This window comes from Rhinolophus ferrumequinum, chromosome 2, assembly GCF_004115265.2.
Source record: "Rhinolophus ferrumequinum isolate MPI-CBG mRhiFer1 chromosome 2, mRhiFer1_v1.p, whole genome shotgun sequence".
Taxonomy (NCBI): domain Eukaryota; kingdom Metazoa; phylum Chordata; class Mammalia; order Chiroptera; family Rhinolophidae; genus Rhinolophus; species Rhinolophus ferrumequinum.
Genome location: NC_046285.1, coordinates 70,905,403 through 70,925,382, shown reverse-complemented (window position 1 = coordinate 70,925,382; position 19,980 = coordinate 70,905,403). Strand labels below are relative to the sequence as shown.

Sequence of the window (19,980 nt, the reverse complement as noted above, 5' to 3'; positions counted from 1 at the left end):
TTTGAAAGGTAGTTTGAGAAGTTATTAACTTCCTGCTTTCAAATAGAATTTCTTAGATGAGTCCAGATTGACCTATCCTATTTTGACATGTCTTGAACTAGGAAGATTCCAAAAACCTTGGCAGCTATCTGTAATAAGTCTGCTTATTTAATGTAAAGCCCAAATGCCACATCTGACTAACGAACTTTTTCTCAAATAGGACATAAATCTTTAATTTATATGGAAAACAAAGGAGCTGACTATGAGATAGCAAATTGAATCTGTCTCCTCTTCTTACAAGAGAAGAAACAGAGACTAAGAGATGCAAAGTTACAGAGTTGTTAGGTGGCATTTGGCACCAGGGCTATCTATGTTTGACTCAATGGTCCTTTCTCACCCAGGGATATGCCGCCTCTCACCCACTCAATCAATAAGCCACGCTGTCATGCACTCTTACCCAACGTGTGTCCCTTTTATGCATTTCTGTGAATGTTGAAAACTACTTACTGCGAGGGAACCCAGAGATGGTCCCGTGGTGACGCGCTTCACGCTGCCCACGTCCGTGAGCCTGTGCTCATTGTCATCCCACCTTCCATAGGCCAGGTCGATCCCACCCACAAAGGCCACCGATTGGTCAATGATGATAAGTTTCTCATGATGAGCCCACAGATAGACAGTGGACGACACATGATCTGGGTGTCTCATCACCTTGGGAGTAAAAAACACCACATGTAATATGCTTTTAAAAATGTTCTTCATATTATATAATAAAATAGGTCAGTTTTCTCCCCCTAAATAGCATTTTCTATAATTCAAATACCAAAGTGGGCTCTGTATACACCAAAGAAAATCCCCAAACTTCTAATTTTATTCTCCATATTTAGCAGAAGACTCCTAGTTACTTTTTAAGCCACCCCCGTCCCTATCCATACTATATTTTGGGGCAGTTGCCAATTAGCTCGAAGTTTGGTCACATATTTCAATAAAAGTCAGCTCAATGAAATAGCTGATTCCCTTTTCCCCCTCTAAAAGAATTATATCTGGTATTATTTCTTAAAATACTCTAAAAGTTTTTAACCAACATCTATCTCTGGCAGAATTTTTAATAAATATATTGATATTTTGGCAGCCATTGAATGGAAATATTAAGCATACGGATATAGATCTTTTGTCAGCTCTTGATTTGAAAGGTACTTTGAGGAATTACTAACTTCCTGCTTTCAAATAGGATTCTCTCTAAATTATGCCAGACTGACCTATCCTAATTTTGTGTGACTTTAAGTAGAAACATTCCAAAAACTTTGCATAGTACTTTTTTTAATAACACATTTCTTTATTGTGGTAAAATACCCATAACATAAAATTTACCATATTAACCATTTTTTAGTGTACCACTCAGTGGTATTAAGATCATATTGTGTCATCATCACCAGCCATCTTCAAAACGCTTCATTTTGCAAAAGTGAAACTCTATACCCGTTACACATTAACTCCCTATTCCCTTCTCTCTCCAACCTCTGGCCACCACCATTCTACTTTCTGTCTTTATGAATTTGACTACTCTTGGCATCTATTATATAAATGGAATCATACAACATTGTCATTTTGTGACTGGCTTATTTCACTTAGCATAATGTCTTCAAGGTTCATCCATGTTTTAGCATGTCAGAATTTCCTTTCTTCTTAAGAGTGAACAATAATATTGCATTCTATGTAGATAGCAATCCATTATTGTGAGTGGGATATTAAAGTGTCCAACTATTATTGTGGAACTGTCTATTTTGCCCTTCAGTTCTGTCAGTGTCTGATTTATATATTTTGATGGTCATAATTAGGTATGTAAATGTTTATAATTGTTTTATTTTACATCATTAAACCATTTGTTAATATATAATATCCTTCTTTGTCTATTATAAACATTTCTGATTTAAAGTCTATTTTGTCCGATATTAGTATAGCCTCTCCTGCTCTCTTTTAGTTACTATTTACATTTAATATCTTTTTTTAACCAAGTGAAATGTATAATTGTTATATACTTTAAGCCTGAGAGATGTATTGATTTATTGTCTGGATGTATCTCAATAACTGGGCAATACTTATTGATAGGCTTTATGTCTCTGGCAAAATATCAAATAGCTTTTTTCAAATGGCTTATCATGCTTATTTACTTTATTAGCATTATATACAAGGTGCTTGTAAGAAAAACACTTTAAATCCTAGAGGAGCTCTCTTTGTTGCTATCAGTATTCACGTGATGCCACAGGGAGATCACATCTCAGAGTTTCCAGGATAATCTTAATGGGAGTATGGGAACTTGACATGCCTCTTACATATTAAGACAAGTCTAGGAAGTGTGTTCTTGGCTAAATAATCAGGGTAAGAGAAGCTGACTCCAACAATATGGGAAGTATAAGAAGGTATGCTTTTTTGTTTTATTTCTGAGAAGGCCACAATACTATTTATTTAAAATATACATTAGGGAATACTACAGATAACCACTGTTCAAAGCAAAACATAACTGAAAAAGTACAGACTAATAAAGCAGACGCATGGTTCAGCAAGATGAACCTTCGTACCTTTATGTTGGGGTGTAGACGAATTAAGGTCCTCTTGCTGTACTCACTATTGATTCCAAGAGCAAGTTCCACCTCTTTGTAGAGCATTACGAAGATCCTCACCCCCTGTTGCTGTCACAAGACACAACATAGGAAGGAATGAGAATTTCTGCAGGTAGGTTATGATTTTCTTTTTCTTCTTCCTGTCTGTGCTTTCTTCTATACACAAGTGTAAAAAAGTATTTAATGAAAAACACAAACACAGAAAGGTAAAACATAAATGTATTACTAAAATACAAATATCAAAAATAAAAATGTATCTCCCTTCCTACGACTTGTCATATCAAGAGAGAGTGTCACTCTATTTGACCAATTATAGTCAGAAGGTTGAAACTATAACCTCAACTACTAAAAGTGTCTGATACTGCTTTACCTGCGAACATTTCCCAACACTTGTCATTGAGGAAAGCTTTGGCCTGATTCATGTTACAGATTTAGGCTTTTCGTTTGTTTTTATTATACTTCAATTATTAAAGTAGCAGTGATTAAAAAAAAAACTGATGCAATAAGTTATACTAAATATCCCTTAAATGTTTCTGGGGGTGTTTTGCATAGAATCTTTCTTTATTAAAACATTATTTAAATGGAAAAAACATTTCTTAATCTTTAAAGATAAATGTGTTGGTTCACACTCTTAACCCATAATTAAATCATGAATGTCTATTTCACTAGTGAAATGACTTCTTCAGAAGTCAGTATTTCTAACATTCAAAAATCCGTGAGTTTTAGCAGTAGCACACAAATTAACAGTGATCTACCTTTAGATGTTGGACCCAAAAGAAAACAGGCCATTGTAAGGGTCAAATTAAGTCAAAAGTGCCTGGTAAAGTTTAACAGATTATACAAATAACATTCACTATGAATATTAAGGTTCAAAAAGACAATGTCCAACAGCTGGTAGTATAAGAAAAGTATTACCGTAACATTTTCTTTTCTAGTTTTGGGTGGTGACAAGGTTTTAGCCTATGCTAAACCGCCCCACCCCGGAATATGCCGCCGGTCTCCCTGTTTACTCAGATGGTTCCACCTCAACATTCAGGTCACAATGTATTCCTCCAGGAAACTCGGCTTCTTTGATCACTTTTTAGGTTTGCAGCCTCCATATTGCTGCACAGTTTGCAACATTTTAATTTGCATTCTCTATACCCAGCAGCTCTGAAAACATTTTGAAACATACTGCATACATACTGGATAATGTATCTACACTTAGGCATTTAATATCCCAGAGATCAAAGGCAAGAATTTTTCCATAATACGTTCTGGCATATTAGAGATGCAGGCATATCTAATAAATTATCGTGACAAAAAATAATTTAGTTGTAGTATAAATGAATAATCCATGATAATTAGGCATTGTTCATAAGGGAAATCTTAGTCACAAATTTAAGAAACCTTAGTGGGTTGACACATCTAATTTACAATAGCTGAATATTTTTGCAATGCTATAAAAATGTGAAATAACTTTGGAGTTAATATTTTTAGGTTGCTGGATGTAAAATAGTGGAGTAAACCAAACACATATACAATTCTCCAATATTGCTCTGCTGGTATTAAGAAGCATAATTTTGGCCCCTACAGCCTTATAATAACACATTACTTCAAAATACTATCTTTCTTGGTGTACATTTCTGTATACATTTCTGGAGGGACACACTAGATTTATGTTCTGGGCTGCATTAAGAAAATGTGAGTACCAGAAGAAGACACACTCTTGCTCTTAAAAAAAAAAAAATGGTAAAAATATATATACATGTCATTCTATTTCTCTGGTTAACAGTCTATTTCTCTGACTTTTGGAACTTGATTTTTATATTATATTATATTATAAACTATTACTTGAGGAAAGCAGTAAGGAAGTGAAAGTATAGGCGAGAAAAGAACAGCTTAATAATGTCTCATGGCCTGTGAGTGCTCTGCAATGAACCACTGATTGAGGGTTTTAAATGCAAACTAGAACATTACTTTTCTCCTCTATTATTAATATTTACTTTGAATATTGAACATTTTTGAATGCTGCACTGAGTAATAGTTACAAAACAACAGCCTCCCATGGAAAGATATAATACAAAGTTTGAAATCCAAAATTTCAGCCTAAATTATAGAACATTACAGCTGACATCTTTTATCATGGCTCATTTGTTTCAAATGGATGCAATTCTACTTCTAAGGCTTACGAGATTATTACTCACAAAGGACAGTAGTTGCAAATTAGGAACTGGCCTAAATCTTACAATTTTCCATTTACCTGCATAACTAATGGATTTTTTGAAATGAGATGTTAACGCTAACAGATTGCATTATTACCCTCCATCTATTAATGCCTGACATTTGCTCCTATACCACATATTTTCTCATCGAAATAAATTAACTCTAAGGGAAATAGGGTAGAGTCTTTTTAGCTTAAATACAAAGAAATGACTAACAAGGAAGTAATTAAATACAAAAATTTCATTTTTATGCAGTCAGGTTTATAATTATTTACTTACATTCATGTCCCCAATAAACAGTTAATTAGTGACAGCATTTCTGTGATAACAAAGCAATAAGTTCCTCTTCTTTTGATCAAGGTATTACAACACTATCATAAACTCTAAACTTTTATAAGGGCAAAGGAGAAAATGTTTCTTGGGAACGAAGGCATTTGCTGGGTCATAACAGTGAAGGCTTACACAAATGGTGGAAATGTTTGTGCAAAATGAAAGTCAAGTTAGAAATCAAAGAGCTGATGTTAATTCTGTAATTTAAAAACTACACTTTTGAAACATCTAATGTTTTTCCAATGCCTTTTAGTGACCCTACAGGAAATCACCTTTCCTTAGAGAGGGGAAGTAGGAGAGCAGAGGGCTTGGAGTTGACTAACCAATTATCAAGTTTCTTACCTTTGTTGAAGTCAACTAACCTGAAGGCTCCACAGAACAAACTTCATGGAACCTGACTAAATTTCCAAAGACAAAAGTTCTGTCCTCTTTTCTAGTTAGTTTTTAATTAAGTAGAACAGAGACAATAGGAGTTTAACATATACATAATACATGTGAATACAAGCAAACTAAAAATTTTTCATAGTTGAAATCAAAAGACTGTTTCTGAGCCGGGTTTTTCCCTGATTGTTCACAGTAACTGTGGCCAAAATAATTTTCCAGATGTAACCAACTTTGTCCACTGCTTGAAGATAGCTTAGCTTATACAGCCACAGGATAACTGTTAATTTTATCACTTGTCATGTACTTCTGCAGGGGATGCAATATTTTGGGAAAATGAAAGTAAAAGTGACAAAGAAATTGTATCCTCGCCATTGCAATGCAGGCAGCATTGGGATGTAAGAGTACAACTGCTTGTGTGCCTTTTTTCTTTTTCTTTTCTTTCTTTGCTTTTTATCAGTTTTGTTTAAAGCACACTCCTCAAGGTTGAAGATCCCTTCTCCCCTTCCCTGCCATGCCCTGCTAGGCCCCCACTTTGATAAGATCCCCTTTGATCTGTGTGGATATGTGATTATTCATCTCACTTGACAAGCTGGGACATTTTTCCCTCCTATTGCTCACTGATTGCAGCTTTAGGGTGTGCCTTGTGGTATAGGACAGTGAAAAATTAACCTGATAACAAAAATTCCCTCTGAGGACCTAAACATTTTTCTGTAAGTTTCCAGGTTGCTGCACTTGAAATGTCTTTTGGTGCAAGCATCATCAGAAGTATCACTGTATTTTTAAGGTTGAAATGTACAAATTGGGTCCAGGGATACGGTCACCATAACTAGGACGCAACTTTTCTCACCTCTTAGTGCAGTAAATGCCAAACTGTGGAAAAACCTGGGATGCTGATTTGAGTTGTAAACACTCTGCCGCTCAAGGCTGGCTTAGACTATTTTAGATGATGACATTGCATATCAGAAGGCCAATGAAACAGGAAAATTATCAACTTGGTTATAACCAGAGAAACAAAGTATTCTGTTTTTTCCTTAATAAACAGCCATTATGAGATGTTTGCCTATATGTTGGCTATGAGGCAGAGACACTAAATTCCTTCCAAAAAGTCTGCACAATCAGATAGAAGAAAAAAATATTTATTTTAATCAACACTGTGAACCTCTGGGACCCAGTAATGCAAAAATAGATGTTATTATCTACCCACTCCTTTGTGAAGCTAGTGGCTTTCAGAAACTAAATTATTTATGTGACGCAGTGTTTATGAGCATATGAAATATCAATTTGGAGTGATCCGAATGTTAAAAATTTATGACCAAAATAATATGTTGCAGCTAGGTTAAGGGAAAACAATGTTACTAAATGCACCCCTGAGAAATTAATATTTCATAGTATTACTATTTCCTTAGGAAATTTAAAAAATCATTATGTGCAACTTAAAAATTACGTGTTTCAGGAAGTGGATGAAATTAAAACAAAGCACCATTATCAGATAATAATATTTACTTGACCATGGTTTTCACCTGGAACCTCACCAGGGCTCATGCTAGTGACAGAAAAGGCAACTGGACAGGTAACACTGAGGGGAATAAACAAACTCACGTCCTCTCACAAGAGGTAGAGGGTCCTGCCTGCAGGGTCTTCCTCCTGAGCCCTGCTCTGCTCTGAGAGCCTTGCTCTCTAAGAGTTTACTTAGATGTCCTGTAGGCATCTCAATCTCAAGTGGTCTAAAATTTAGCTCTCTGAATCTGAGTTTTTCCCACTCCCTCCCACGACCATATTCAGCTTCCCAACATATCATCTTGTTCAGATCTCCCTTCATCCATCACAACCCCCTCTACCCCCCCAACAGTAACTGCCCGCTGTATTCCATCAAGTCCAAATCACTGGCTTGGCTCAGAAAACCCCCTTATCCTCGTGGCAGCCTGCCTTTCCAGCTTGATCACCCATCCTACATATGCTAACACTCAGGTATAATCAACTTTGTCACTGGAGTATAACTGACAAAGCCTTCTAAATTCCTGCTTCCAGAATGTTTCCTCACCACATTTCCTATACCTAGAAACTTCTTTTTAATTTTTTTGCCCAACCTAAATCCCTCATGTTGTGAGGGGTTTCCCCACCAGAGTTAGCCAATGCTCTCCCATCTGCCTTTGTATCTTGGCTCTGTTTCTGTACCCAATTGATACTTGTGTAGATTTTTAAGCTCCTTCAGGTCAAGAATCACGTTTTTGATTTATGTGCATCCCCATATGATTAGCCAAGCCCTGCACACAGTAGGCATGCAGCAAACACACTGATTGAAATCTAAAACAGTAATTGGATAAGTACCATGAGAACAGGATCAACTAGTATGACTGACAATTGTGAGGCAAGGCTGAAAAAACATTAAAATGGAATCTTGAGGAGAAATGGAAAAGGTGCCATTTCACAGAGAGAAACAGGAAGAAAGTTATATCCCATTCAATATATAGAAAGAAGTTTGGTAAGGCTAGGACTGAGCCCAGAACATGAGTTCTTTAGCAAGCTATCCATGGGCAGAGATGAAATCCTATTCATACACATGGCACCTTTAATAATTAGAATAGTACCTGGCTCACAGGAGACACTCAGTAATTGTATACTGGATTACTTAATAAATATGCAAATAATGCTTGTCAAGACCAGAATTTCCAATTTTGTAAATAGAGATTGGTTGAGACAACGAATTAGACTAGCCAAGAAAATGATACTATTTGGCAAAACATGTTTGAAACAAAGATTATCAACTTCTTCCTTCAATATTAGCAGTGAGTTCTGACTATATCATGGATATTTGCAGAAACTCTAAAGTAAAGTCATGGGCAAAGACACTGAAAGGAGAGGAAAAAGTGAATGGGGGACGGGCTAAGGAAATGTCAAGGATAGGGAAAAAAAAGTTGTGTTCCCGTTGTGAGAAACAGGAAAATGCTACCCCTAATTACTTAAGATCTACAAATTCTGCTAAAATGTTTAATGATAGAATAAAACAAGAATTAAGACAGTTTCAAATAATAGTGAAAAGCCTAGGACTCCCCAATTTGGACATGATTAATGATAAATCCAGATCTATTTTAATTGAATTGAATTGAACTTGGTTGAGGGCCAACCACATAAAAAAATTCATTAGCCATATGAATGTAAAGTAGTCATTGGTGAACCTATATTGCTTCACTAATTTATTTTTTATAACAAAAAAGAGCACACTCAATGCTCCCCCAGAATCTACAGGGTCGACTAGATAAGAAACAATTTCACATTATTGCCATGAACTGTTCCAAAACTAAAACCAAAACAGCACTGATTCTTAATGTCCCTCCTCTTTGATATTTTTCAACATCAGCTTGGCCCCCATCTGACTGAAATCTCCGATGACTTGGTCTTTTCCTCAAATAACAGAATAGTCAATAAAATGAAACGCTATGTTTCATTTCATCATTTATTATTCAATGATGATATCTGATTACAGGTTGTTGCCTATAAAATGAACTGTCCACAACTAATTACAAAACAAAAATTAGAATTGCTAATCTAATCCATACTGTAAATTAGGCCAACATGCTATGCACTCAAGAGTAACAGGGAAAAAATCAGAACCAAATGAAAACAGTAAGTCCTCTACGTTTTGTCAAACTCTAAAGAAAAAAAAAAGTTATAAGTATATATGAAGGACTTTAAAAAAGAAAAGGCATTTCAGAGGCAATAAACATTTAAGAAATCATATCGGTATTTGTTTGGAAAGTACATACTGCTTTTCGTTTAAGAATGCAGTCCAACCTCCAACGATTTCCTTCAACCACTGGGCGTTTCAGGAAGATTTCTGGACTCAACCTGAAATCACAAAATTTCAAGTAACTAAAAATCTAAGATTCTGATTGTGTCATAGGAAACAAAGGCAATTTTAGCCCAAATGCCATCATCACCCTCCACTGTGGAGGATCATCCATAGTTCTGCACATACAAATTCATATGGGAACAAAAGCCTTTATCCATACCAAAAGTCAGTCTAGATTTCTCCGTATATATATAGATCTTACTCACACAGGCACACATACACGCACACATGTAGATACTACTGGTTGCCCAGCCAGCAGCCATTCTCCACCTTCTCCTTCCTTGTTGTCAGAGTCTACCTTCCACTCCAGAGTGGGAATATTCTATATACTTGCTTCTCCAGACTCCCGTGCAGCTAGAGCATAATGTGACACAATTCTGGACAATGAGGTACACCTGGGGTTAATGGCAGTTATTCTTCTTTGATGAGAGGAGACACACATTCACTCAACACAGGAAAAGAGGCTTTAGGATATATTTTGTATGGGGCTCTGATGCTTAGAGAGGTGCAGCTATGTTGAAATTCTAAGAGGAAGACCAGAACCCTGAAATCACTAGACCACTCCACCAACTTTACAACTGCCTAGCTTTGGATTTCTCGTTAAGTGAGACAAATCCTCACTGTTTAAGCCAACTTTAGGTAAGCATTCTGTTAATCCAAGCCCAAAGTATCCTAATTGACAAACATAAAAACACTGACTTCTATACAAAGGAGCAGTGTCCATGGAACCTGGGTCCTTCTGAGCAAGGAGGCAGGTTTGCTGATAGATGTTTCCAACATGAGAAAGGACTCCTGGGCTCTTCTCTTTAGTAATGCCACAGGCAGCTAAGCGTACAGGAGAGTCACTTTTCCTCTTGGGGTTGAGTTCTAAAGTCAGTGTCTGGGTTCAATCTGTATGTGACATAACTCCCCCGTAATGAAGAAAAAGAAACAATGAACAGAACTTCACCTGCTGAAATGCTAGACCTGAAGGAGCAGGAGGAGATTGTGTGAGGATTAAAGCCTGTGATATTGCCTTGTTAGGGAATCCTCTAAGAGTGTGAAAACAGGGTTTTAAGGACATAATGAGATTAAAAGCAATAATTTTATGCTGTATTTCATTCATGTGAAGGAAAATAAAAACCCAGGCATACAGTATACAAATCAAACACATATTGAGTAAGCTAAGTAAGAAAACAGACAAATGGTGGGATATGTACAGTATAAACACTTACATACTTAGTTCAGAATAGAAAACATTAGGTAATCTATGTCCAAACAAACCAAAAATACAGCAATCAATAGGAAAAACTCTAAGATGACTTAAAAAGAGTTCTTTTTTTAAGCAGTAAACTCCATCACTGTGCACTGCTGGCTCACAGAAGACATATGACCAACAACATATACATACTTGCAATGTTTTTAAGCACACATTAATTATGGATGGACTCAGAAGACTTCGTTTTGGAGGCCACATCTAATGCTATGCTCAGCAATGAAGTCTTTCTGATCCTTTATTTAATACACAAGCATTGTGTACCCTGTATGCAGGACATTCTACTAGATATCTTGGAAGATCTTCAGATAGCTCTCAAGGAAGATTCAATATTGAAGAATAGAATCTGACATACCATCTAGCCAGTAGTGATTTTACTGTTGTTTTGTTTTGTTATGTTTTGTTTTACCTACTCTGATTCCTCAGCCTGGAGGGAGAATCTAAAAGGGCAGTGGCACAGATAGAGACAATTTCAGGAGAAGTCCTCCAGTTTAGGCTTGAGGAGAATGCCTGGGATCTTCTGGCAGTGACAGGAGTGGTAAAGAGGGGTCTGCAGGCTCCAAAAATTCTGAAGGAGTGGAACCTTGCTCCCCAACTGGAAAACAGGTTCCAAGAGAACAATGTAAATATCCATTGCTTGGCTATGGGCAGGTGTCATTGCAGAAAGTGTATTGGCAGAGCAGGGTAAATAAAGCGCCACCTTTTCTAGCTAGAGAATTGAAAAGGGAAGACACAGGAAACCCAAAACTAGTGGGGAAATCATGGAGAGGAAGGAACTCATGAAATCAACCCTATAAAGTTGTTTATGACTTCTAGCTCATTCCCAACTGCCCACGCATCGATTTGATCCAAAATATTGTACCAGAGTTTGAGAACAAAAAAATAGAGCATTTCTCAAATTGGCCATTAGGTGGAGCACATGGGGGACAGATCTGAAGAGCACTTGCAGAGGCTTTGAAAATACAACTTGGCATTAAAAACACCAAGAAGACTAGCTGGAACATTGTGCCTGAGCCCAACTGGGCCAGTTGCCTGCTAAAACAAAAATATCAACATTCTCTATAATATTTAAATAAGATCCAGAGTCACAATATTCAAAACTTCCAGAATAGAATAAAAAAATTACTTGGTCTACAAAGAATCAGAAAAACCTCAAATTTCAGGAAGATAATAAACAGAGAAAATGACATAGATGTTGGAATTAGTTACTTTAACTCTTTGTCTGACGTTGTAAAAATGTTTCAAAAAGTAAGGTTGAATACTCTTAAAATGAATGGAAAGACAGGAAGTCTCAGGAAAGAACAGATACAAAGAAGAACCAAAGAGAAATTTTCAAACTGAAAAATACAACTACCAAAAACACACAAACTCTCCATGGATAGGCTCAATACCAGAACAGAAGTGACAAAGGAAACAATCAGAAAGTTTAAAGATCAATAAACAAATTATCTAATCTGAATTACGAAGAGAAGAAAGGATTGAAAAAAAATGAACAGAGCCTCAGAGACCTGTTGAAAATACTAAAAGACATCTAGGCCACCAGAGACTCAGAAGGAGAGGAAAAAGAGGGAAGTGCAGAAAAAATAGTTTAAGAAATAATGGCTGAAAATTTCTCAAATTTGGTGAATGACATAAACCTACAGACTAAAGAAGTTCAGTGAACCCCAAACAGGGTTCATAATTCAACTGCTGAAAACTGAAAACAGAGAAAAAATATTGAAAGCACCCAGAAGAAAAACAATTATTATTTAGAGGTAACAATGATTCAAACAACTGTAAATTTTTCATCAGAAACTATGGAGGCCAGAATGAAGTAGAACAACTTGTGACTAGAATGTATAAAGCTCTCTCACAACTCAATAATAAGGAGACAATTCAATAAAAAAGGAAAAGAAATATTTGAACATGTTTCTTAAAAAGCTAAACAAATGTTCAAAAATCACAAGAAAATATGCTTAACTTGAAAACAGATTGCTAATGCAAATTAAAATGAAAATGATACACTACTACATGCCCTTTAGACTGGCTAACATTAAAAAAAAATAACAATACCAAGCACTAGCAATGAGAAGGAGGAACTCTCATACATTGCTGGTGGGAATGTTAAATGGTACAACCACTCCAGAAAACAGACTGACAGTTTCTTAAAAAGTTAACGGTACATGTAGCTCTTAGTGTTGATATAATATACTGTGTTTCCCCGAAAATAAGACCTAGCCAGACCATCAGCTCTAATGTGTCTTTTGAAGTAAAAATTAATATAAGACCCGATCTTATTTTATATTATATTATATAAGACCTGGTCCTATATCATATTAAAGTAAGACCGGGTCTAATTTTTGCTCCAAAAGATGCATTAAAGCTGATGGTCCAGCTAGGACTTATTTTTGGGGAAACACAGTAGGAGCCAAAATCTACTTTCTAAGACAAGGGTTGGCAAACTATGGTCCATGAGACAAATCTGTCCCATAGGGTGTTTTAGTATGGCCCATGAGCTAAGAATGATTGTTATATTTTCAAAGGGTTATTAAACACACACACACACACGTACAAACACAGAGGAATATGCATCAGAGACTGTATATGACTTGAAAAGCCTAAAATATTTACTATGTGGCCCTTTACAGAAAAAGTTTGCCAACCCTGTTGAAAGTCAGTGGCTTTCAAACTTTTTAGATCATGAACCACAGGAATACATTACACATCCATCCCAATAACTTCATCTGTCTGTCTATCTATCTATCTATCTATCATTTACTATTGACATAAAAATTTCTCAAAATAATAGCCCTGCAACCACGTAAGTTGCATTTTTCCTTTCTCTTCTCTTTCTTTTCTTTTCCTATCCTATCCTATTCTTTAAAAAAAAAAATTCTGAGCATAACCACTAAATTATTTTCATAAATATTAACAATTACTAATTGCAACCCACCATTTCAAAAACACTCACAACATTAAAATCAACTTAAATGTATTCTCCTACTTAGAACGGCTTGTGAGGCCGTCAATAATGAAATGTTGATTTTGTTCTTCACTTTGTCTCCAGCCCAGTTGCTCACCTCGCTCCTGTTTCTCTTCCTTTGATAAACTTCCCATTTAAAAACATTTTGTTTTTCTTCTTCATTCTCCAATTTTATGAATCCTGTCTATCTCTGGCCCATTTAATACACAGAGGCAGTACAGAAGTTGTGGGAGACCCCACCGGAACCCCCACCCAGGACTAGCCGGACAGAGAACACATGCTAACCAGCATGACCGTATCAAGAGGAAAGCTGAGCTGAGCCTCGCTCTTTGGATCGGTCCTAAGTTACAGCAATGCAGCAGTGGGGCTGGAAGCCGCATCTTCGTCTCCTACCTCACTCACGTTAGAACTTCCTCCAAGGAACACAGGATAGTCAGTGCACAGGTGATTTGAAACAGTAGCAAGCGCAGAAAAGACCTAAAAGTGTGTGTTCTTCCGGTTGATTTACATAAACAAGTGAAGAATGTTCACTCATATTTATATAGAAACGACCTCTTTTTATCCTTTAAACATCTAGGTAGAATTTTACTCTTCACCAGAATTTTCAGATAGTCGGGGCTGTCTAAGAAAGCATACTCTCTTCTCATTTGATGGTCCTACTTAGGATTTACCTCTTTCGAAAAGGTCTCCTGACTAAATCTACTGAAAGCTGATGACTACTTTATCGAGCACCTTCACATGTTTTTTTCAATCTTACTTAAAGCATCTCGGAGCTCACAGGAAACACGGACACCAGGCAGTGCCCCTGGCTCCGCTGAGTGGCAGCTCCGTGACATGTGCGCTCTGGAGCAGACACACCTGGAGCCAAGCCAGCGCTGGCTGGACCGACTGTGGCGGCGGGCAGCTTCCTGATCTGCCCCGTTGACTCTCACGTTTCTCATCTACAACACAGTCCTGGCATCTAGTAAGGATTCAACAAACAGTAGCTATTATTGTTAATGTTCCCTCGACCATACCTTAGAAACTACCCCTTAGAAAGGTTACCATGACTTGCTCCAACTTACTCATGGTCAGGCCCTTAAGGTGCCTGTGCAGAGACCCTGACCACTTCTCTCCTGCACCACAACAGCTTGCTCAGTGGTCTCTATAACCACTGTTCAATTAATCTTCCATACCATTCCCAGAGTGGTCCCTTTTAGAAAACAAATTTGACTCAAGCTCCCAAGCGTACGTATTTTTAGTGGTTCCCAGGGTTCACAGGATTGAGTGCAAACTCCTCCGCAGCTCACCCAGTGCCCTTCATAAATTGGGGCCTCACCCTCTTTTGAGTGTCATCTCCAATTACCATCCCAAAGAATACTGTGCTTAAGCTATACAGGACCTCTACCCTCCTCCAACGTTGCTGTGCTCACACCTCTATGCCTTGGTTCTGGCTGTCCCGCTGCCTAAAACATTCATGGACAGTCTTCAACTGGCCGACTCCATCTCCGGGACACAGGCCAGCATTCTCTGCCATGAAGCTGCCACAGCCTCCTCCCGCAGGCTCAGTCACTGCCCCTTCCTCTGTGCTCTCTCCATGCCTTCTGCTACGTCGCTCCTCATTGCTGAGTTTTCACTGCTGAGTTTTTACGTATGACTTCTTGACTCTGTAAGTTCTACAGTAGGGGCTCTTCTCACTCATCTTTATATGCACATGGTCTGGTGAAGGACCTGTCACAGAATGTGTGCTCACTACATAGCTCTTCAATGAATCAGTGAATAAAGTAACAAGTGAATGGATAGATGGTAAAACCAAGGAACTAAGCACTTCTACGTCCCAGGTTGTTTCCTGCTTGACTATATCTGCCTTTGCTTGCATAATAATTGTTTTAGAAACATATCAATACCATTTTCACTTAAGTATGTGATGTCTCTTGAATGAGAGTAGAAGTTTCTAAAGGGCATGTGCATTCTCTAACGATGCTTATCACTCTCTCAGATCCAAACTTATCAGGGTTTGTAACGCTAAGGGAGCATTTTTGAATGCTCCCTTTTGCAATATACTTGCATAACAAGAATTTTCTTCACTTGTTATGAGGGAAGTTGCTACAAAGGTTTTATTTCAAAGGGAGTATTGTAATAAGATGTTATCATAGTGCAATCATGAACAAGAAATAACCTCCTGATTTATTTTTTTCTGACAGTAAAAGAGAAAACATTCAGGGTTCTATCTCTTCAGATGTTCAAATATGAGTCTGTATTTTCTTGTTCAAAGCTTGAAGGGGGATATTATTTTCTTGCATAAAACATGAAAACATGGGCACAGTGGAAAAACTATCTGCAATCTCTCTCATGTCCTTGTCAAACTTTCAGAAATATTTTTTAAAGGAATATAGTAAAATATTAAACTTGAATTTATTCTCATAAGTGTTTAGGAAGTATTCAACTGAAGAAGTAGATTCTAAGTAGGAAACTTTGTTTTATTCCTGGTAACTGACTGAAGAGACACAACTGAGCAAGAACATAAAGGCTAGGATTAAGCGCTCCTCCATAAACATGAGAATCAATAGAGTTGTAGATGTACTGACCATCATATTGACTCTGGATTAATGATTCTCAACTAAGAGAGACTTTGTTCCCCAGGGGACATCTGACAACGTTTAAAGATGTTTTGGTTATCACCATGGGCATCTTACTATTGGCACCTAGTGGGTAGAAGCCAGGGATATTGATCGTGCTAAACATCCCACAATGCACAGAACACCACCCCATAATAAAGAATTATCGGGCCCAAAATGTCAGTAGTGTCCAAGTTGGGAAAGAGTGCCCTGAAATGACAGAGTTTCGTATCACTGAGGCAAAACAGTAGAAGACGATGAGTTCAGCTTCCTAACTACTCTCCCTTCCCCCCCAAATCTAGAATTAGGAGGAAATGATGATAGCTTCACAGTTCATATATAAGGTAGCACCCGGAAGGAAAAAGGATAGGGAAAAACAGGGGTATTTCAAGCAACTAAGTTCTTAGAAGGAAAACACATTTTAAACATGTCTGTTGCAGTCAGTGTTGGCCTCCACAATGGTTTTTAACCGTACCGGCAGATGGGTAACGGGAACTCAAGTCAGACTACAAAGCCTACACCGAGTCCAGGAGTAGTTTCCCCATAGCTACATGAGTTTTAGATATGAAACTTCTAGTAACTGTAAGAAGCATCATAACTCTCACGGATATTTTTAAAAGAGGTCAGAAAGTGGAACCCTGATGTATCTCCAGAAAAGCTGACCAGGCCAAGTCATTACCAAGGACATTTTAACAGTAATGGGCAAAGGGAACTATTCCAATTTCAAAGGAACAATTCAGAAGAAGTATGTTCACTGGCCCTGGTGACAGATAAACCAAAATGAGGAAAGACTACCCAAGGAAGATTATTTTCCGTTAGCTCTACAACTCTATTTGCATTGCAACATAATCTTTACTAAAATGAATACGGGGCGTCTGCTTCTGAATAGAACGGTAAATACAAAATTGTTCGAGCTAAATATTGTAAGACTATATTTGGATGCCAAGGGTTTGGAAAAGACCTTTCACTGGAAGCTATTAGAATTAATTGGTTGGGATGTCGGCCAACCCATCTGCAGGTACTGCCGGTTTCCATACTGTATGATTCTGGCAGTATACCATTCTGTACGTTCCTAAACATAGAGACCTCCAAACACAACCCCATGGACAGATACTAACCACCAATCTGTGATGAAAATCTCTTCTTCTGCCTTTTCCATTGCATTTGCAACATCTTCAAAATATCCTCTGGCATTAACATACCTGAAAAACAAATTTGTTTGTTTGTTTGCTTGTTTGTTACAAAAACAAAACAAAAAAAGAAGACACATATCTTATGGCAAAGCCAAAGCTGGAAGCCACTGCCCAGAGTCTCTACACAAACACCAGTTTACTTTGTGTAACTGGAAAACGAGGACTGAAAATAGCACCTTCCATCTGCTATGTAGGAAGTACAGTAAGTAGACAGAAGTAAGCAACCTGATTCTTTTCTGCTGAAAGAACAACAAATAGATTGGTCTTATCATATAGGGGTCGGCTGAATTCTCCCATCCGGAACTCACACATAGTTGTTCTTCTGAGACTGAAAACAGACCAGTTTCCAATTCATGGGTAGAAAAACATGCTAAGCATGATTTTATTTAAAAAAAAAAATAAAAATTAAAAAAAAATATATATATATATGGCAAGTAAATTATTTTTTTTTAAATTATGGCTAATGACTTAAATCTTCCATTTGCATCTTTAAGAAAATGTATACAGTTAGCTTTTAAAATCAAACTTCAAAATCTAAAGCTAGCTATCTAAAGTTTACTGTTAAACATCTTAAAAACAAAAATTAGAAAACTAATCAATGTTTCGATAGTCCTGTTACATAAAGCAAGGCCCTTGTTAAGTATAATGCACTTTATCTTTTCACAGCTTTGAAAACTGATTCCACGTGAATTTAGAGCACTGTAATATTAGATGCTATGATACCTTGACAGTCTTAGAGCAAAAAGATCTTACCACTTAGCTAAAGTGTTCTCCTGGATAGCAGCATATGACCCAAATCGATGATCCTTGAGAAAGTTGGTTCCATGTTTCTGGATGAATTCTTCTATAGCCCCTGCCCACCATCGAGCATGTCTGTAGCTGTTGCATTTTAAAATAAGTGTCCTTCAAAGAAAAGCAAAAATGTGGAAGATAATGGTCAATCTATGTTCTGTCTCTTTAAACAAATTTAGGAACGAAACATGTCCTGTTTGTTTTGGTATGACAGACACAGTAGAAAATTTTTAAGCAAAGAGCACCTTACTTATACAGGCAGACTTCTAAAAATTTTTGGTAGGATTTTAAAATATAGTCAATGTCGCAAAAATAAATCTTCAGGTTACTTATTTACTCATGAAAACGTGTGTAAAGGTACTTACAAAAGTAAGTACCTTTCATATACCTTTTGTACAGGTACTGCCGCTGTGCTAGGCTGTGAGGAGGGTAATGAAAGAGGTATAAGGTGAGGTCCTGTGTCTTGGTGTTAGCGAGTTGTTGGCTCCTGTAGAGATCATTCCCCTTTGTACTGCCTGGTGTCCATTCCCTTGGCTTCTGGGAACAGCATCTGATTGTGCTTTAGCAGAGTAATCCCTTCCCTGTTCTGAGTCCACCAAAGCCAAGCAAAATGGCATATTCCAGCCTCCTGATCCCAAAGACTGGTCCAGGGATCTGTTAGGGAACAGTGAGAACTGTGGCCTGATTTCTGTGGCCCTCCACAAAGCAAAAATGCATACCAGGAGGAAAGTTTAATGGCAGCATCTTTGCATTTCCAGTAACCAATCCTGAACCTTCCGTTGTCGGAGGAGACAAGTTCCAAATCTTTTTACACACCCACTCACACCTATGCAAGTGTATATTAAGTGTGTGTGTGTACATATATATGCACATATACGTTTGCATATACATCAATGTGAGTAAACAGAGAAACGTATATGTATATATGTATATATGGAAATATATATATATATATATATACGGAAATATATATATATATGGGAATATATATATAGAGAGAAATATATATATATTCATATACATGAGGCTGAACTTTATAGAGACAAATGTATATAGAAAGACACACATATATAACAATCTTCCAGAGAAAAAACATATATATCAACACACACACATACTCACTAATAAAATCTACAGTAAATGTACCCTTGAGTATCCTTTCAAGGTATCTGTCTGTAAACAGAATTTTTCTAAATCAGATCCCTTTTTAAGTGTTTTGTTAATTAAAGAATATCAATTCATAAAGTAAAATTTTATGTTTAAAAATATAAAAAAAATATGAGCTATCACTCCTTAATTTATCTGTTTGGCCAAATGATATTATTAAGTAGTCAATTTTGTTAAAACAGGCATATATCAACACACAGAAGAGTTGATTCTGACTGTTGCACATAGGATATTCTATCCTTAAAATTTTATTACAAGGAAAAAGTAGTTTCATTACTTTTGATTACGGATAAGTTCTAAATAAAAATTTTCAAACATTTAAATAAATTATTTCACCTCCTTCTTCATTTAAGGTTGGAAGAAAAACTTTGTTTTGAAGAGATTTTAGTAAAAATATCTTTTGACCAAAAAAATTTACTTTTAAAAATATTTGAAATTTCTACCTTGAAAGGTTATCAATTCGGAGTCCATATTTCGTTTCTGTCTCCTTCCTCCCCACCTTAATTCTGAATTCTTTATCCACCAGCAGGACAAAGGCAATAGCACCACTGTCTGGTTTCATATACAGTAAAAAGGAATCTTTTACTATCAACCACCTGTGAGAAAACAATAAATATTTTTCAAGTTGCATTGAATTACTGAAACAAAA

The 19,980-nt window shown here is 36.8% G+C and overlaps 1 protein-coding gene across 5 annotated transcripts in view; it reads right to left on the bottom strand.

The window, feature by feature from the left end:
• PLD1 (phospholipase D1) overlaps positions 1-19,980 on the bottom strand; it is a 180,045-nt gene that overhangs the window by 67,033 nt on the left and 93,032 nt on the right. For 4 of the 5 annotated variants that reach the window (XM_033128195.1, XM_033128221.1, XM_033128186.1 and 1 more), the window contains exons 9-14: positions 19,775-19,927; positions 18,126-18,275; positions 17,298-17,381; positions 9,280-9,361; positions 2,556-2,666; positions 487-687 (exon numbers count right to left, since the gene is read on the bottom strand). In XM_033128195.1, the coding sequence (XP_032984086.1) occupies positions 487-687; positions 2,556-2,666; positions 9,280-9,361; positions 17,298-17,381; positions 18,126-18,275; positions 19,775-19,927 (781 nt within the window). The remainder of the gene's footprint in view (positions 1-486; positions 688-2,555; positions 2,667-9,279; positions 9,362-17,297; positions 17,382-18,125; positions 18,276-19,774; positions 19,928-19,980) is intronic. The other variant, XM_033128213.1, reaches the window with a different exon arrangement.